General features: G+C 42.0%; 1 protein-coding gene across 6 annotated transcripts in view; it reads right to left on the bottom strand.

Annotated features, from left to right (window-relative positions):
• Window positions 1–20,155, bottom strand: part of DGCR2 (DiGeorge syndrome critical region gene 2) — a 94,864-nt gene that overhangs the window by 63,443 nt on the left and 11,266 nt on the right. For all 6 annotated transcript variants that reach the window (XR_015052334.1, XM_085859383.1, XM_085859380.1 and 3 more), the window contains exons 5-7: window positions 16,130–16,337; window positions 13,043–13,113; window positions 12,028–12,240 (exon numbers count right to left, since the gene is read on the bottom strand). Coding sequence is in view for 5 of the 6 variants with exons in the window: in XM_085859380.1 (XP_085715506.1) it covers window positions 12,028–12,240; window positions 13,043–13,113; window positions 16,130–16,337 (492 nt within the window). In the remaining variant the exon portion in view is untranslated. The remainder of the gene's footprint in view (window positions 1–12,027; window positions 12,241–13,042; window positions 13,114–16,129; window positions 16,338–20,155) is intronic.

The following is a 20,155-nucleotide window of genomic DNA, read 5'->3' as shown; positions in this document are numbered from 1 at the left end:
GAAATCAGAATTAGGGAGGATTTTCAACCGACACCAAATAATGTGCGCGAAGCGCACATCTCGAGCGCGGAGCGCTCGACCCTTGCGGCGGGGTCCAGGGCCCGCCTTAGGGCCCTGGAAGCTCTGGGGTTCTAGACGCTCTCTAGTGCCCTCTGAGCCCTATTTTGGAGCATTTAACATGTTAAGAATTCCCACTTTTTGAACAAAAGAAGGGGAAAATTGTGCACTTTTTAATGTTACATGTATGTTAATATTAGTAAGTTAGGGGACAATCAAAGATTAACAAAAAGCACAAAAGAAGCAATATTTTTCTTACCTTACTGGCTGGTACTACTGCTGCTTGCTTTTTCCATGGCAGCTTTGCTGAGTGACAGCTGTGTGGCTCTTTTAGCCCTTCTGATTATGTCTTTGCTGTATTCTCTCTGGTAGCAAGGGGTGCTACGAGCTAGTTTTTCAATTAAGAGAGCTTCCAGGATTTTGACACTCAAATTGGGACGAAATTCAGTATGATTCTTCCATACAAGACTGAGTACCCGCTCACATGATGCGTTCGAATGAGGAATGACCAAGATTCCCTTCATCACTTTGCTCAAATTAGGATACTTCTTGGCACCAGTGCAGGGATCTGTGAGCTGTGAAATCCGATGCCACTGCTCATCCACTCTCACTGTCTCAGTAGCAATTGTAGCTATGGAGGCGTCTGCCTGGTAGTGAGCGAATTCACTCTCAAGACTGTCTATGTCACTATCACCGCCACTGAACAGACAGGGGAATTTCTTGATGAAAAACTCCACACAGTCAAACCCCACTTCTTGGTGTAGCTTAACATCCAGCACCTGAGCATGCTTGGCTAATTCATCATCTAGCGGCCAGGTTTTGAAGATGTAATTGCAGGCTTTCACATAATATGAGCGAACTGCACTGAAGAAACCTTGGATGTCTGACTCACTCAGAGTGAAGGTGGATTTCTTGAGACTCCTTTGTTCCCTTATATACAGTTTGGCATCGTTCCCAATCATGAGGTCCTCATCATTCTTCTGATGATTTCTGTCAGAGAAGGGTACATTTACCAGAGCAACCGATGACACCGATGGTTTCAAAAACCGTACGAAGATATCTTTCAGAAGACCATTCAATTCTCCGTGCAGGAGATGAATACAGGGTTCGTCTCTTTAGAGCAGAAGATTCCCCTTCTCAAAAAGCTTGTTAGCATATCGAAGGAAGAAACAATAGAGTTTTGTTTGTGGAGACAAGAACATCCTGTTGACACGTTTTTCTCTAGATTCCTGCACAGTGTTTGAGGAAGATGCGCTTTTAGTTGTAGAACTCGTAGTACACTTAGCCGCAGGGTGATCACACTTGCGTTTACTGCCAGCAGAAGAGGTCAGACTCGTAGTACCAGATCCAATTTTACGTTTGAGGAGAGAGCTTGAGGTAGGTGCAGCCAAGGAAGAAGACCTCTGATTCGAAGGTTTTGCTGAGCTTCTATCAAGTGATTTGGCAAAAGCAGAACTTAACTTGGGTCCTTCTTTGCCTGTAGATGGGACTATCACAGTCTTTCTCGACTCTGAAGGGATCTGCTTTGTAGATGAACGTGATGAAGGGCCGGTGATGCTACCTGCTCTCAGCATTGGTTTTGGTGCTGTCCCTGCTGTCTTCTTCACAGCAGATACTGCAGTGGTAGTGGTGAATGCTGCTCCACTAGTGCTTGATCCTGCAGTGCCAGTACTGGCAGTAGATACAGTGCCGTCCTTCTTGCTCGTTGTTAGAGTCTTGGCTACAGTTGGTTGCATTTTTCTTCGTACTTCTTCTTTGAAGAAGAGGCGAAGTGGCTCCCACTGTTCAATCAGCCTGTCTAGGCACTGACCAAGGGACAGCCACCTTGTTGCGACATGCTTCAGAATCTTGTGTGTCGGGGCATCACAGAGTTCTTGCAGTGCTTTCACTCCTTTGACGCGTTTACTACTTTTGTCCAAGTAGTAGTAAATATCGATGAGAAAGTCATCTAATTCAATGGGTAAGGCCTGAGCCGCCTTCTTGGCCGTATTGTGCATCATATGGCAAGGGCATCCCATGATGTAGCACTCTGGATTTTGTTTGTGGATATAAGCAGCGACTCCTTTGTGCTTGCCCACCATGACAGAGGCATTATCAGCACAAAAGGAAACACAATTTCCCCACGGAATTTTCCTGTCACTGAACTCATGATCAAGCAGTTTGAAAATGTTTTCTCCAGTGGAATCTTGTTTGCACGCAGGCAAACTTAGCAAACCTTGCTTCACAATCCCAGCACTGTTGTCATAGTACGAAATCAGGACAAGATATAGCTGGGCATCACCACTGTCATTGCTACCGTCTGTAGCTAGGCTAAATGGAGCTAGTCTAGCAATATCGGCAATAGATGAAGCAGTAACATTTGACAACTCACCAATTACACTGGTCAACAACAAATTTGTTGTCTGCATTTTTTAAGCTGATTTAGGACGAATCTGATGCGCTGAATCCAAAACTCACATTAGTTTTGTTCAATCAGGTCAAGTTTTTGAGATATGGCCACATGTCGATTTTTACATTTTTGTTCACATGTACGCATGTGTGGAGCATTTTAGAAGAAGTTGGTGGGGGTAAAATGTCATGTCAAATAATTGTTTTGATTGGAAATAATTATTTTAATGACAAGAAGTATTCAGGTACGATAGTTCTGGGTGATTATGTCGAAAAGGGATCAGTTTGAAGTCATAAAACCTCAAAATCTTCCAAAAATTGGTGAGGCAAAGCATAAAGTTCGTGGATCAAAACTAAAGTTAATGGGGCAGATTTTGTAATAATGTGATACAAAAAAGTTGTATTTCTTGAAATAACGAACTCTGAAGAATGTACAATACCTACATGCGCCAATTTATCACATGCGCTTCTGCTCAAGCTTGGAGTGCCACAGCACGAACCCAAAGATTGGAGACTGTTCATTGACAGCAGCAAGCGATCACTGAAATGTGTTCTGCTACACAACGGCAACCAGTTTGCCTCTGTACCCATCGCTCACTCGACTACACTGAAGGAGAAGTATGAAGCGGTGAAGTACGTGCTGGAGAAAATTGGTTATGATCAGCATAAGTGGTTTATTTGTGTTGACCTGAAGATGGTGAACTTTTTGTTGGGACAACAGTCTGGCTTCACCAAGTACCCATGTTTTCTGTGCATGTGGGATAGTAGGGACCGTGCTCAGCATTACACGAAGAAGGACTGGCCTGTGCGGGAAGAATTGGTGCCATGCAAAGAAAGGAACGTCATCAACGACCCTCTGGTGGACAGAGACAGAATACTCTTCCCACCGCTGCACATCAAGCTCGGCTTAATCAAGCAGTTCACCAAGGCTCTGGACAAAGATGGTGACTGCTTCACTTACTTGTGCCAGGCTTTTCCAGGATTGACCATGGAGAAGTTGAAAGTTGGCATCTTTGATGGTTCTCAGATCCGTCAGCTCATCAGAGATCCAGAGTTCAAAAACTCAATGAACGAAGTGGAACTGGAAGCGTGGAAGACATTTGTTTTGGTAGTGAAGAACTTTCTTGGCAACAATAAGGCCAGAAACTACGCAGAACTTGTCAACAACATGCTGACTGCTTTCAGAAACCTGGGCTGCAACATGAGCATCAAGATGCACTACCTATTTTCACATATGAACCGGTTTCCTGAGAACCTGGGTTCAATGAGTGACGAGCAGGGGGAGAGATTCCATCAGGACATGAAGGAGATGGAGACCAGGTATCAGGGTCGCTGGGACGCAGTCATGATGGCTGACTACTGTTGGAATCTGAAGAGAGACCTCCCTGCCGCTGAACATTCCAGGAGTTCGAAGAAACGGAAGTTCAAGCCCTGAAGTTTGAACAGTGGTGACGCAACATGCAATTTAATTGTACTTACCTTTATCAATGCCCACCATTCAGATGACAGTAATCGATGTTTCTATCATGTAATCAATAAATGTTGTTGGCAAAACATTTTTTTTTTTTTTAAAACATGTTTAGGATGATATGTGTTGACAAAAATCAGCTGATAATGCCACAAAAATGTAATTGATTTTGTCACAAGATCTGATTTTTTCAAATCAACTTAGCACAAAAACCTGACCTGATGGAGAGAAACGGATGCCATTTCCTGATTCAGCAGTGCCAGAATACCCTAATTCACTTGTAGAAATCTAGACAACATTCAGAAAGTAAAAAATTGTTGACCAGTGTTCTTTTTTTCTTCTTTGTTCTTGTTCTTTTTTTTTCTTTTTTTTTTCTTGATTTTTGTTCTTGTTTTTTTTTATTTTTTTTTTTTTTGTTCTTGCACATCTTGCACATCTTGCAAGTTTTTGTTCTTGCATATCCATACTTTGAAGCAACTTTTGAATCTGGAAACATCTTTTGAAATAGAGGTTCAGCATGATCTGAGACTGATATGGGCAAGTTATGTTCCACAATAAATCCACTAAAGAGAAGTTCCGCTCGGGTAACATCCTCTTCCTCGCTTGTCCCTTGTTTGGTGAAATAATTCAGAAGTGTACCGGTACTCGTGCTCGAAGATCTCTCCTTTGCAATGTCTGTGTGCCGTTTGCTTCCAACGTGCTTCCGAATATCATCGCGACCTCCGTGCTCAACTGAAATATCAACGCTGCATACTGTACAATACGCATGATGAATTCCTCTTTCAGACTTTCGAATACACGGGTATTGGAGACTGTATTCGGTCTTGTACTTCTGAGACCATTTCTTGGTCTTCGTAAGCTTCTTTTCTGCCATTTCGTAATCAACATTGAGGGCTTGAAGCATCGGTAACTTTGAAGTCGATGTTCCACAGCTGCAGCGCGACTCGTAGAACTCTAGCGGCTGTTAAACACCGCACGGTGGTCGCGACCGCCGGGCTGGTACGGGGCCCAGCTGCATGCAGTGAGCGTATCGCATGCATATACACTGTGCATACATACCGCATGCACTGTATTGCACACATACCGCATGCACTAAATCTCAGTGCATGATCGCATAAGCGAGATCCAGACCCAATGTTTCGCTGCTCCTCATTTGAATTTGCAATTTTTTACGTACAATTTGGTAGCAGCGAACGTTATGGAGTTACCACATGCTATACGCAGCAGACGATGCTTTTCATTCAATTCTCATACTAGTACATTCTGATTAGTGAACAGTGCAAAAATATCAAAATTTCGGGAGGATAAGGATAGTGATCGTAAGGGCGGGAGTTTGGGTGAATTTTCGGAAGCCTCCCGATGAAATCGGGAGGGTTGGCATTGCTGAGACAGGTGCTATCCCCCTTGATCAATGCTCCTACTCCAGTTGGCCATGGCTGGCGAATGACAGGGGACGAATTGTCATTTCTGTGGATGACACAAGATCCTGCCCCACAAATGATCTTGCAGGTGGTCAACTGTGCCTGTAAAATGTCAAACTGCAAAACAGGACAGTGTTCGTGTCACTCCTCTACCTTGTCCTGCACAGATATATGCAAGTGTCGGAATTGTGAGAATAGTTCGAAAACACCGACCGAAGAATTATTCGAAGGGGGGAATGAACAGGATGATGACGACACCGATGATGATGCTGATGGCGGTTAGATGAAAATAACTAATGCACGGATTCAGTATAACTAATGCCACATACCACAGCTTTTCGTCGACATCCATCTTCCTGGTCCTTCCAGTAATCATCTAGTCGTGGCATGGCATTTCAGTAACGCATTGCCTTGATGTAGCAGCTATTGTCTCTATGACAAATAAGGTTCATTTTATTAGGTTCATTATCCATTCACTTAAGGCTCAGTAAACAAATCCCGAGGACCAATAAGGTTCCACCTTGCCATTGCGAGATATTGATAATTTTTGATTTGGTTTCCCACCGATGTGTGAATTTCCATTCGTGTTTCAGTGAGATTGACAGATTGTGATACAAGGCTTAATTAGTCATAGGAAGATAATTAAGAATGAATTAGTAATTTTGTGAAGATGATTCTGTGTAGTCTTCCCTTAGCAGAATGTGGTGTAGGTTAGTTAACAGCTTCGCTGTTCACATTTCCATTTCTGTTTGCACAGAAAGTGTACAAGATGAGAATGTTATCCGTCTTTTAATGACGAAGTGCCTAATTACTGTCAGAGTATGATGGTGATAATCCATTAATGTTAAGTAAGCAGGTGGTTGTATCCGTACGCGCAGTTTCAAATCTCTAGGTCAGTCGATGTGGAAGATGAAGCCTTGTCAATATCGAGATAATTAGTGATAATAAAAAGATTTGATCGCGCTCAGGCTAAAGTAACGATTTGTATTGTTTATATTTTCCACATTGGCCACCCCAGGACCACGATATTTCCTAAAGTGGAAGATAGTAGTACGTTCTGTGGTCTTCAGTCATTTCAGACATCTCGGTCGGTATTGGAGGTAGATACAGGCTCGTAAAAATGAAGGAATTCCTCAAAAATCGCTATTTTTCTGAATGATGCACCTTGTTGCAGTTTTCATTATCTTGACAATAAAGTGTTTACATGGTTGATACTTCTGATTCGTGAGCTATGTTGTTGTGTCTGACGCCCCCGTAGAGTTGAGGCTTGGGATATGTATATTCGCCGAGATATACGATCGGCAAAATGGGGAAAAACGCCAAAATGACACTTTTCGCTCCCTGGCGACCAACTTCGACAGCTCACTGTGCCTTATTGGGCTAAGATCTCGTGGAGAACTTTTGTCCTGATGTCCACCATACACGTGTCTACAAGCAGCCCAAAGTTCACCTCTCACCCCTTCCTCGAAACGAAAAGTGTTTTTAGGGCCTTTTCATAGGAACTGCCCACGGCCTAATAAGGCTCCGAGTCCAGATAATGTGTAACCGAGAGCATTGAGGGAGGTGGCTGAGCAGGTAAGCGAGATGTTAACGGATATTTTCAACAGTTCCCTGGAGTCAGGACAGGTACCGGAGGATTGGAGAGAAACAAATGTAACATCATTATTTAATAAAGGATCCAGAGAAGAATTGGGAAACTATAGACATGTTAGTTTGACTTCAGTTGTGGGGAAGGTTTTGGAGACATTAATTAAGGACCAGCTGAGGATTTTTTTAAAAAAATACAAACTAATTAAAAGTAGTCAGCATGGGTTTACCAAAGGTAGTTCCTGTTTAACAAATCTTTTGGAGTTCTATGAAGCAGAGTCTGATTGGGTACATGAGGGAAAGGCAGTGGACATAGTATATCTAGACTTTAAGAAGGCATTTGATAAGGTACCACATCAGAGGTTGTTAGCCAAGGTGAGGGCTTGTGGAGTGGCTGGTCAGGTAGCTAATTGGATTGCAAACTGGCTTAGTGATAGGAAGCAAAGAGTGGCCGTGAGTGGGAGAATGTTTTGCTGGGAGGATGTAAGTAGCGGGGTACCTCAGGGATCAGTACTCGGACCATTACTATTCATTATTTACATCAACGATTTGGACAATGGGGTAAAGAGTAAGCTTTCTAAATTTGCAGATGACACAAAGCTTGGAGGTAAGGTTGATAGCAGAGGGGGTGGTGATCAGATTCAGGAAAGTATTGATACTTGTAAAGATTGGGCAAAAGATTGGCAGATGGAATTTAACCTGAGCAAGTGTAAGGTGTTGGGGATAGGGAAGAACATGGGAAAGTAAGCAGGCAGCATTCCAGGCAGCTCCAGGTACAGCAAATAGGGGTTTAGGCTGTATTCGGAGGGGGGGTCGTTAATAAATCAAAACAGGTGGTATTACCATTGTAAGGAATTTAGTGAGGGCCACATCTATAATATTGTGTGCAGTTTTGGTCACCACAACTCAGGATGGACATACATGCCATCGAAAGGGTTCAGCGCAGATTGATTCCGAGCTAGACTCAGCTATGAGGAGCAGCTGAAGGAGACAGGGCTTTATACACTAGAAAGGAGGTGGTTATGAGGAGATATGATGGAGATGTTTAAGATAATGAAAGGTATCGATAAAATAAGGACAGATGAATTATTCAACAGAGTAGACAGAAAAAGGATCAGGGGCCACAGCCAGAGAGCAAGGAAGAGGAGAGTCAAGATGGTAGCAAGGCAGGGGGCTTTTACGCAGAGAGTCGTTAATGTATGGAATGGTCTCCCTGGAAAGAAAGTAGCAGCAGAAACAGTAGATAAGTTTAAATTAGAATTAGATAGGTACCTGGAAGTTATGGAGATAGAGGAGTAGAGGGATGTTGACAGGACTTTTAGGTAGCTTGAGCATTGATGGGTGATTGTGTGCATGTGTACTGAGTGCTGTTGGTGGGGGGTGGGGGCTCTCATCAAGAGGTGTTGTGTGGTTGATGTTGTGTTTTTTACCCAAACCCATGTCCCCTCCCCTGGAGAAAAAAAATATCTACAAAAACTCCAAAAAAAAAACATTTTGCATTTTCATATTTTGATCTTTTGTTGATGTGGCATAGGCATGATAGGCTGAATGGCCTTCACCTGTCTAATTTCCTTGTGTTTTCCTTACTTTATAACATTTTCAAGTGTGTGTGTGGGTTTGTACAAATTCTTTCACAGCCAAACAGTTGCACCAAGAGGCCTCAAAGTTTGGGTGTTACGACGTCAGAATCTGTGGAGATTTTAAGCAACCCCAAACAAAATCCACCCCCAACCCCTCAAGATAATTATCAGTAGGTGTGTTTGTGTAGTTCTGAAAAAAAAATCATACAAAAAAAACGGAGAGAGAATAGCAGAAATGAACAAGTTGAGGGTGTGTAGATCAGAACTGGCTGAAAATGATTCATCCATTTATCAACTACATCCTCAAATTCACTGTCCAAAGCTTTATGATGTGCACACACTCTTTGTATAACAATAAGAGTAGACAATGCACTGCCTTAAAAGCCCCCAAAAAAGGTCGGTGTCGTGAAAAAAAATAGCGAAGATGTTTACTCGCACACCACCTGCTCCCAATGAAGAATTTGAAGGATAGGAAGGTGAGGGTGACGAATGAGAGTGATGGTGCAAAAGATGATTATGACACCATCCAACGTTCATATATTCAGAGGAATAATGACGTCTTCAGTAAAACAGCAACAAATCCAAAACCCAGTACCATGAAATAAGAAACTCCGAGCATCTGACAGATGGTGAAGCAATGCTGCAAGAGGACTCATCTGGAAATTTCAACATTAGACGTAGAGATAAGATTGTCAGCACAATGGGTGAATAATGGGTCCACAGCTGCACCAAAAGAGGTGGCTCAGCTTATGTGGTCAGCAATAAGCTCCATCATGACAGGTTTGGAGTTATAACTTTCATTTGAGCAATTTTATAAGACATGACATCTGATGGTTGTATTACCTGAAAGCTACCTATTTTTTATGATATCACAGGTGGCTTCAAAAATAAAATGGTCCAAAAATATTGTACATCGCTCCTTCCCAATTCCATATCCAAGCGATGCATGATGTCATAATAGGGTACCGAAGGAAGGGGGTACTCAGTTTTTACTCCATTTGTTTTCTTGTTTGGCAAGGCAATATCTCAGCCATCCTTTGAGCTAGGAAGCTGAAATTTGGGGATGAAAGTGAATATGTGCTTTGGCAAAAATGGTATTTTTTAGATTAATCAATTAATTGAATAATTACTTAATTATCGATATAATCATTCCATATATGTTTTTTTTTTCATCAGGGCAATATCTCAAGCACATTTTGAGCGAGGAAGCTGATATTTGGACATCTACACAGTAGACAAGTGATTTGGCTGTAAAGGGTATTTTTCATTTATTGATGAAATAATATCTGGGAATAAAATAGATAATTCAAATAATATCTGGTAATAATCTAATTAAACTAGAAGGGCACTCGGTAGAGCGCATGCCTCCACCATGCAATGCCTGATCCATGAATACGTATCAGGCCCAATACATTTTAGAAATGTCATGCTACATATCGTTTTTGGCACCACCTATCAATGGTGAAGAATCACTTGAACAATTAAATAATTCTCATATCCAGATCCAGATTCGTATCTTCACCAAAATGGAATAAATTTGTCATGGTCACACACCCAACCTGTCCACCAAGTTTCATCCGAATCCATCCCCAACTTTTTGAGATATCATGCTCCATATTAGTTAGCCCTATCTCTCAATGGTGAAGAATCACTTTAAAAATTATCAGATCCGGATTGGGATCTTCACCAAAATTGAATCAATTCTTCCCTGTCACACAAACGTGTCCACCAAGTTTCATCCAAATTCGTCCACAACTTTTTGAGATATCGTGCTATATCTCTCGATGCTGAAGAATCGCTGAAAAAATTCCATTCGTCGGATCCGGATCTTCACCAAAATCAGTTCGCTCGTCACACACCCAACCTGCCCACCAAATTTCATCCGGATCCATCCACAACTATTTGAGATATCCTGCGCACAGATAGACAAACAGACAAACAAACAAGAAAAAGACATCGTGCAGAGTACGATACTTGCAAAATCCACCCCCCCCTTTCAAAGGTTGCCATGGATACATCAGATTGTCCATTTCATTAAGATTAAAATTCCCAATCTTAATCGACGCTCAGGTCAATCGGATAAATTTTTATTATTTTTCAGATTGAAATTGATGATTTTAGAAGTTTGACCATGAGTTAACCTTTGACCTCAAAAATAGTTGCTTTCCCAATTCAGTGATGGACTATACAAATCCTGCTCAACATCCATGTTAATAGGATGCAAATTGACGATTCTTCAGTTGAAAATTGATGATTTTAGAAGTTTGACCTTGAGTTGACCTTTTATCTCAAAAATCGTTGGTTTCCCAAGTCAGTAATGTACGAATGCAAGCCGCTGTTTAAATCTTCAAGTCAATGGGATGAAAATTGGCAATTTTTCAAATAAAATTTGATGATTTCAGAAGTTTGACCTTTTGACCTCAAAAATAGTTGGTTTCCCAATTAAGTGACAATGTACAAATCCTGTTCAAATTTCAGGTCAATGGGATAAAAATTGACGATTTCAGAAATTTGACCTCAAGCTGACCTTTGACCATTGACCTCAAAATCAATCAGCTTCTCAGTTGGTAAAGTTTCATGATGATCGTTTTGGAATTGTGACCTGTAGGCGATTGACAGACAAACAGACAGAATAACAAAATCAACTGACCAATATACTTGAAAAATCTTCAATTTCACAAGTAACAAGAAGACAACGTCATGCAGAGCACGATACTTGCAAAATCCATAAAACAAATTTGACCTCAAGAATAATTGGTGGTTTAATTCAATGACCAAATGTGCAAATCCTCTTCAAATTTCAAGTCAATCGGATGAAAATTGACAATTTTAGAAATGTGGCCTATGTTGTCCTTTTAGCCAATGAGGACCTCCAAAATAATTGGCTAGTTGAATTGAGTGACCTGAAATATAAATCCTCTTCAAATTTCAAGTCAATCGGATGAAAATTGAGGATTTTAGAAATCGCACCTTTGTTGTTGACCTTTGGCCGATATTGACCTTTTGACCTCTAAAACAATAGGCTTCTTCCTCATGACAAACTCCACCATGCAGTGAAGTTTCATGAAGATCGGTTAAAAATTGTGACCTCTTGGCGATAAAAAGACAAACAGACAGACAGACACAGACAGAATGACAAAATTGACTGACCGATATATTTGAAAAATGTTCGATTTTGCAAGTAACAAACAAATAAAGAGGGTTGAGAATATAACCTCCTTCATCTTCGGTGGTAGAGGTAATATCTGGTCATTTTGTCATGCTTTTAAGTCGCACACAAAATCTGACGTCCAAACTTCTTGCTTATTTGTCGCAAAATGTCATCAACAAGTCCCTCCTCTTAGGTCAGGAAGGGGAGGAACGAAACATGTTCAAGCACCAACATCACAAAACTGCCATTTCCTTAAATTTCCACATAAACAAGGGGTGCGCTTGGTACAACATGGTTTGACATGGTCAAGCAAGAAATCACTCGCATTATGAAACAGGAAAAAGTGAGGCAGTAGAGTCTGCTTACTTTACTCACCCCTCTTGCAAAGATAAGGAGCAAGCCGATCACAGTTGTCAGCATACCAGCCATGCAAAGCATGCTTATGCAAGTTGGGGAAGTGAAAACATTGCAGCTGCCCACACAGCACTTCAGCATGTTCCGACAGATCCACGCTAAATGTGGGAACGTTGCTTGGTGGCAAAACCACTTCATGGCGAGTTTGCAGCATTGTAGGTGGTAGCACTGGAGCTGAGGATAAGGATAGACACAGTGGATGAGATTGTGTTTAAGAATCAACCCTTTTCTCCAGCACTGACGATCCTGGCAAAAGAAGGCTTCTCAAGCCATGGCAGTCGATTGATGCTGCGGTTAGCGGTGAAGCAGCTGACAATGCTTTATGCAGTGGGTGGTTTGGTGTTTATGACAGTGTGCAACTGAACCGGTTTTCCCATTTAATGTTGATATATATTATCCCGGCCACAACTTAAACTTCTTCTTAACTACAGATAGGTACCTAAAGAGAAAGGGTGTGTGGCAGGACCTCACGGTGGTCAGGCTCTTTACAGCAAGTGATGGTGTGGCACAGGAGTTCATGATTCCTGTTAAGAGTTTCTATATTGTTGGTTGGAATGTTGCAGGTCTATTTTTTTCAGTTAGTTCTGTTCCTTCAGATTAGAAAAGTGTTTCACTTCCGTTAACCATGAAAAATATTTCAATAATTTTCTGCTTGGGTGTATTTGCTGAAGGCTTTGGCATAATGTTTATCGAGAATTGAAAACTGCCTTTGCCAGAGGTTTAGCAGTCACAGGCCTTTACGTACTGTCACCTGCATGAGGCCCATAATGCCTATTGGCTCCAACCTTTCGATATTTGATGATGCTTTTAACAGTTGCTTTGGTCGTTTTACACTGAACAGAAAACTTGTAGGGAGGGCATGGCAATTGTGAATATAACACTTCCGAAGATGTTTTAGGCTTTCGAATGGGTAGAGAGTGGGCATGCGCACATACAAACACTTGCTCCATTATAGGCAAAATAGATAATTACTCACCTCCTTGCCAGTGACCTTCAAGGTAGTTCTTACTGTGGTTCGTAACAATATATTGATACCCAACCCAAAACCTAGAAAACATACACACAGGAAAAAAATTTTTCCAAACAATACGGCCAAATGAAGCATTGTCATAAGATTCCATTTCTATATGCATATTTTAGGATGTTGCTGAAACCATTAAAAAAAACTTTCAAAGAAAACTTATCGAGAAAGAGTGTTAACGCAAAATGTCACCCTTTGAAGGTACCAGAACAAAATAGACAGAAAGATTACTAAATGTGAAAAATAAAGTTTCTAATTTCACACTAAACTATTGGCAGCCTTGTGACAAGTGTAGAAATTAACATTATACAGAGTATGGGTCATTTAGGCAGCATTACAGTTACAAATGCAAGACTCAAGAAATATTTTGTCGTTATGAGTGCACACGATTATTTAAAACAGGTACACATTAAGTGGTATCTACTATTCATTATTGCAAAGCAATATATATATATATATATATATATATATATATATATATATATATATATATATATATATATATATATATATATATATATATATATGAAGAATGCTTCCGATGTGGCATAGGATAAAAACAGCAAATAAGCTTTCCTTAACGACAGACCCATCAACTTACTTCCAATCATCAGTCAGGGCATGGAAAATTGTTCCTTTTCTCAAACGGCCTCATCTCAGATCACAAATTTGGATTCAGACCAGGTCACTCCACCTTGGACATGCTCTTCAACACACCCAACAATGGATTAAGGCCCTCAATGTCATACATGAAATCAGGGAAGTCTCTCTGGACATACAAAATATCTCAAGCTTTTGATACAGCATTGTGCCTTGCCCTCCAAACTCTCTGCCAACGCCCCCCCTCCCCACTCGGGTCCGGCAGCGCCCCCCCCTCCCCACTCGGGTCCGGCAGCGCCCCCCCTCCCCACTCGGGTCCGGCAGCGCCCCCTCCCCACTCGGGTCCGGCAGCGCCCCCCCCTCCCCACTCGGGTCCGGCAGCGCCCCCCCTCCCCACTCTGGTCCGGCAACGCCGCTCCTCTCCACTATGGTCCGGCAACGCCGCCCCCTCTCCACTATGGTCCGGCAACGCCCCTCCCCCTCCACTCTGATCTGGTCTGGTGTCTCTGCTTCACACATGTTTCTCCTAGATATTGTAGAATCCTCAGCTTTCAATATCATTGGCATCTTTGAGAAAGAAGAAGCACAGTTTTTGTTGTTCTCTCATTACAGACAGGTCTGTTTTCCATAAACTACCCCCTGCTCTTTCATCTCTTCATTGCTCTTTCATCTCTTCGTTCCTCCGTCAGTCCCTGCAGGTCACACTTGTTCTTCCAGCAACCCTCTCCTTGTGAGAGTTCTCAAATCCATGCTGACTCCTCACCATTCACTGTCCTCCCATGCTTCCGGAACTGCCTTCCTCAGTTTATTTAATCCCACTCTTCCCTCCAGGGCTTGAAGTTGGTAATACATAACCATCTCAGGTCATCCGCCCTCCCAACCCATGATCCTTACTCTCCCCTAAACCACCCTTCAACTTGCAGGTTGCTAAATTTCCCTCTTTGTTCTCCAAATATACTTTCAACCTCTTCCTTGTTACTTCTGCACGTTGTCTCTCTGCCCCAAGGTCAGTGCACTGCCTTCACTCTTCCATAAGCCTATATTTTGTATGAAAAACAAACAAAACGAGAAAGACACTCGGTTGAGCGCATACCTCCGCCAAGCTGATTCGTTTAGGTTTTGTATCCCACTGAGAGGCCGGATCTGGATTCGGACCTTAACTAAAACTTTATCGGCTTGTTCTCGTCATCAAACCAACTCACCCACCAAGTTTCATCCGAATCTGTACATACCTTTTTTGAGATATCGTGCTTTATATTGTTTTAGCCCCATCACTCAAAGGTGAAGAATCACTAAAAAAAAATTCTCAGATCCGGACACAGATCTTTACCCAAGACTGAATCAATTCTTCCTCATCACACACTCAACACGTCCACCAAGTTTCATCCGAATCTGTCCGTAGCTTTTTGAGACATCGTGGTTTATATTGTTTCAGCCCCATCACTCATAGGTGAAGAATCATTTTAAAAAATTCTCACATCCGAATGTTCACTGAAATGTAATCAGTTCGTCCTTGTCACACACCCAACCTGTCCACAAAATTTCATCCGGATCCATCCACAACTTTGACCTCTTTCCACCTTCAGTGGCAGAGGTAATAAAGCACCAAACACGAACGTAGAACAGATGTTAAGTAGGTTTTCGATTCCGTTACTTTTTCCACAATTTAAATCAGCAGCTACCCAATTCTCTTTGGCCCTTTCCACACATGCATTACTTTAAACAAAGCAAGAACATAACCTGTCATACCTCCATCAATTATAACATGAGATGCCAAGGCCGACATTCCCTCTTATCCATGACTCATAGACCCGAGTCACGAGGCACTAGCAGAGGCGTTTCAAAGGTATATTTACTTGGAAAATTGCACGCAGCACCCTACTGTGAATTTGCAATTGGTCACTGGCTTTGACACCAATACAAATTGATATTATGGACCCTGTGCATCAAAAAGCTACATATAATCAAACAGTTTCAAATGGAGCACCTCACCATCATTAGAGCATTTAAATTGCATCAGATGTGGTAATAAATGGGAATTGTTGCTCCCAACTTGACGCTCGATGACAGACGCCATTTGCATTTTTGCCGTCTCAATCGCTACCCCGTATGGAATCCCATGCAAGCACGGGCAACTCAACATTGGAATAACAATCTGCTAAGATAGTGGCGAAGATATTAATCAAGAAATGTGACAATAAATGGCATAATGCCAGCAACTACACATTTCCGGTCTGAAGCGTGGAAGAAGAAAAGGAAAAAGGTCGTTTTTTTTTTTGTTTTTTTTGTTTTTTTACAGGCAACCTTATCTCACAAAATGACCAACTTGTGTCATGACGGATACAGCACGACTGGTATTCTGATCTCGTCAGCTTTTTCTGGATAAAATTTCCCTTCTTCGATAAAAACTCATTCAGCACTTGTTCTCATCCCCAAACATACCTGCCCTGTTCACGTCGTGGCGACGCCCACTCTACTCCCCACTCCTGGCTGATGATGTAGTGCAACTCCAGATGGCTGGTAAGCATGGCCAGATATCCTCCAACCTTTTGGCACTGCTGGACAGCTTCCCAATAGCTTTCTGGCATACCAAAAGCACGATAACAGCTCGCTGTGCCATCATAATAGTGCCAACCTTGAGGGCACTTTTCTATGGGAGGAGAGCGGGAGAGAGGTGGGGGTTTTAGAAAACACTGTCGTAGACCTCTCTTATTACCAATAACTTTGACGTTGACTTATCTGGATGGTTTGACCTATCCCGTCATGTCACCTTCCTGAGTCGGCTCACAGAATGGCGTAGAGGTATGCACACTCGCCTCTAAGATGTCGAGCCTGGGTTCAAATCCCGATGCAGCTATAAAACTGTCAGCCCTGTATTTCACAGATTCAATGTGTGTGCCGTCCCTCGGATGGACGTTAAACAGGTGTTCCATCTGCCAGCATTCGTTTGTGGATGTTAAAGATCCCACATTGTCAATGGCGAAGAGTAGGACAATTATTGCCAGCACCCTGAACACATTACAAATTCCTGCCATAACCAGCAGAGAGCACTGCATCAGCAGCACAGCCGTGCCCTCAGCAAATGATGCCCGCAGCCTTGTGCTGCATATAAACGAAGAAGCAGCTTACTGCGTTACACATCAGAACCACATTGACAGCATAAAGCACAATTTTCACCAAACCTATTTCTGGCAAATGTAAAGTTTGTGGTACACCAATTGGTAGACATCCAGATTGATGAAACAACAAGCTACATTCATTTGCTGTAAAAATCCAATTCATGACGGTTGATTTGCCAATATCCATGAATGAACATGAACAGAGTCCTGCATGTACTTACACAATTATATATCATAAAATCAGAGATTGCAGACCCTCGCTCAGACTGCCTTTATGTGGTGTATTTTGTGTGGCGTTTGTGTACTGTTGTGTTACGTAATTAATGAGACATAACTAGAACTACCACTTTATAACTGCTGGCAGTGATGACAAGGTACCAAGACGTCCCGCTTTGATCGGATACCTGACCCTGACCCATGACGTTTTTCTTATTTCATGATTCAATTTAATTTAGAATGGGATTAAAATTGAATTAAATTCAAATCAAATGGAAGACCAAGTAGGTACAGTCCTGCATTGGATTAATCAGAAGGAACCCGAACAAGAAGAAAAAAAAAGATTAAGTCATCAGGAGTAACCTGGATAGGATTTCCATTTCAGCTGATACTCCTCTACCCTCAAACCCATCCAGGCACAGCCAAGTGAGTGTTATTCAAAAAATTAAATAATTCTGGCAGCTCGACCATGTGTCCGATCAAGTTGAAATTCAAAACGTGTATTCCCCATGTCCACTAGATCATAAATGTGAAGTTTCACGTCAATTGATTCAGCAGTTCCAGAGAAAACTTTATTTAATATTTTTCTTCAATCCAATATGGCTGCAAACTATGTGATCGATCAATTATTCCTTAACACACTTGTACACCCACGTCTTGGGGAACACTTGTGTGAAGTTTCCTCTCAATTTGTCCAGCTGTTCTGGAGAAGATTCTTTTTTATTTGTTTGAGGGTAAATCCAATACGATTGCCAAACCAAGTGACCAATGACATGTGTGTGAACCTTTTCTTCCTCGTGGACAGGCGGTCATATGTGTAAACTTTCACCTCGAACTGTTGAGCCACTTCAGAGAAGAAGATTTTTGAAAGTTTAAAAAAGAAACAACAAAAAAAACAACATGGCTGCCGAATCACGTGACCGTTGACGTCATGAATTTTTTTCTGTGGACCATTTTATTCCGAGATGACCCTCAACACTTTTCATACTGATCGGATGTGGCATTCTGCAGATGCAATTATGACGTTATAACGAGGACAACGATGAAGTCATAAAAACCTCACATTCCCCATAAGGAGTACTTGCTTTGTGCCAAGTTTCAATTTTTTCCCTGGTGTGGTTTCAGAGATACAGAGGTCGAAAGTTTTTCTGTTTTTCAAATATGGCTGCCACACCATGTGACCTAAGACATCATGATTATCATTAAAACATTCGAAATGAGTAGTGAAAATGGTGAAAATTTAGTCTCAATCCGAAGAGCGGTTGCGGAGAAAAACACGAAAGTTCTGTGTGGACAAACAAACAAACAAACAAACAAACAGACAAACAAATGGACCCAAATGCAATACCCTCTCCTTTGGTGAGGGTAATTAGAATCAATGGAAATCTCGACATGCAAGCACGTGAACCCTTGTATTGTCCAATGTTGATATCGCAGACTTCTTAAAATATCCACTATTTTTTAAGTCCTATCTGGCACTCAAATCACCAAAACAAATTGACGCTTTCCGCAAAATTGGCAACGTGATCCCATCTGGGCAGGTGTTTGGATTCCATATCATAAATATATTTAACAAAACTAGTATCAATAGGCACACCCTTTAACTCTAACATCATAACAAAGAACTTAACCCACCGGACATACCCGTCCGGGGCTCCCAGGCAAGCAGTTCTCTGTAACCAGCAGTCATGAAAATGACCATATTTGTGGTCGCTGGTCCTCACATTGACCAGATTTCATGGCTGCTGTTCACATTTAAAAGGTGGTCACTTTCTGGGTGGTTAACAAAGGGAAATACATCCGTGTATCCTGTGCCTAAAATGAGAGGTGGTCACTCATGCCAGGGGTCTTTCAAGACAGGATCCACCATTTACTTCATTTATACAGGGTGGCCGTAAAGTCTGGAAACATAGATAATATTATTTCCCAAAATGGATTGGACGACGTGGCCCTGTGGAGTGGGCTGTACGGTCGCCAGATCTGAACCCCCTGGATTACTTCTTCTGGGGTATGCTGAAGGCGCAGGTTTATTCAGTGAGAATCAGACACGAATCATCTGAGGCAGCGCATCACGGATGCATGTGCAGGGATTGATGGAAATGCTGCATTAATGCGCCGCGTTCATTGCAATTTTACACAGCACATTGAACTGGGCATTTCTCATGAGGGACAACACATTGAACATGTCATGTAATGTCATTAATCCATTTATAATGAATATTCGCCTACGCTTCCAGACTTCATGGCCACCCTGTAGAGGGAGAATTTAATCTCATATTCTATATTTACATTCAATTTTTCTTGAACATCTCTGAAATATTTTCATGAATAATAAGGGTGCCTTACACTTTGGGGGATCGTCTCGTACAATAACTCATTAAAAGTGTAGTTATTTTGGATAAGGCTTAGAATGAACTGGTATGTACAAAGCGGAACAGCCCGATTATGGAAGGGGGTGGGTGGGTGAGACACTTATTCAAAAGTACACGTGTAATATGCAATGCAATGCAACCAGATAGCTGAGGACCCCATCGTGGTAATGTACTTGCACATCAAAGACCTTAAATGTAAACTCTTCTTCTTCTCCTCCTCCTCTTCGCCTTATAAGGGTTGAGGTCCAAAGACACCACACTTCTGTCTTGCCTTGACTACAATACTCCTCCAACCCCCCTCCCCCTCTGTCCTCATCCAACTCCCTCCACTCACCCCTACCTTAAGTATATCCCTTCTCACACAATCCTCTCATCTTAAACATGGTCTACATCTTTTCCTCCTTCCTTGCTCCAACCTATCCGCTCTCTTTGCCATTCTCTCAACCCCTATCCATTCCAACTGTCCAGCCCATCTCAGTGGCATTTCACAAATCTCCCCATCAAACTCATCTGCAAACCAATATCATCCCTCAGTTCATCCATCCTCCTTCCTTCTATCCATGCTCGTCGCTCGCACAATCATTCTGACCCAGTTGTTCTCACAAACCTGCAGCCTCTGTCGTTCTCTCTGTCAGTGCTATTGTCTCCAGACAGGAAAGGTAGACCAGCATTACACATGACATTGGAAGCTTCCCTTTCAATCTTGATATCTTTTTGTCTGCCATCCTCATTCATGCATTCACACCCACCTGAATCCTCTC

The sequence above is a fragment of the Eptatretus burgeri genome, chromosome 16, assembly GCF_056783735.1.
Source record: "Eptatretus burgeri isolate ZD-2024b chromosome 16, Ebu_testis_v1, whole genome shotgun sequence".
Taxonomy (NCBI): Eukaryota; Metazoa; Chordata; class Myxini; order Myxiniformes; family Myxinidae; genus Eptatretus; species Eptatretus burgeri.
The sequence above is the reverse complement of the archived record's forward strand: the minus strand, read 5'-3'. Positions and strand labels throughout refer to the sequence as shown.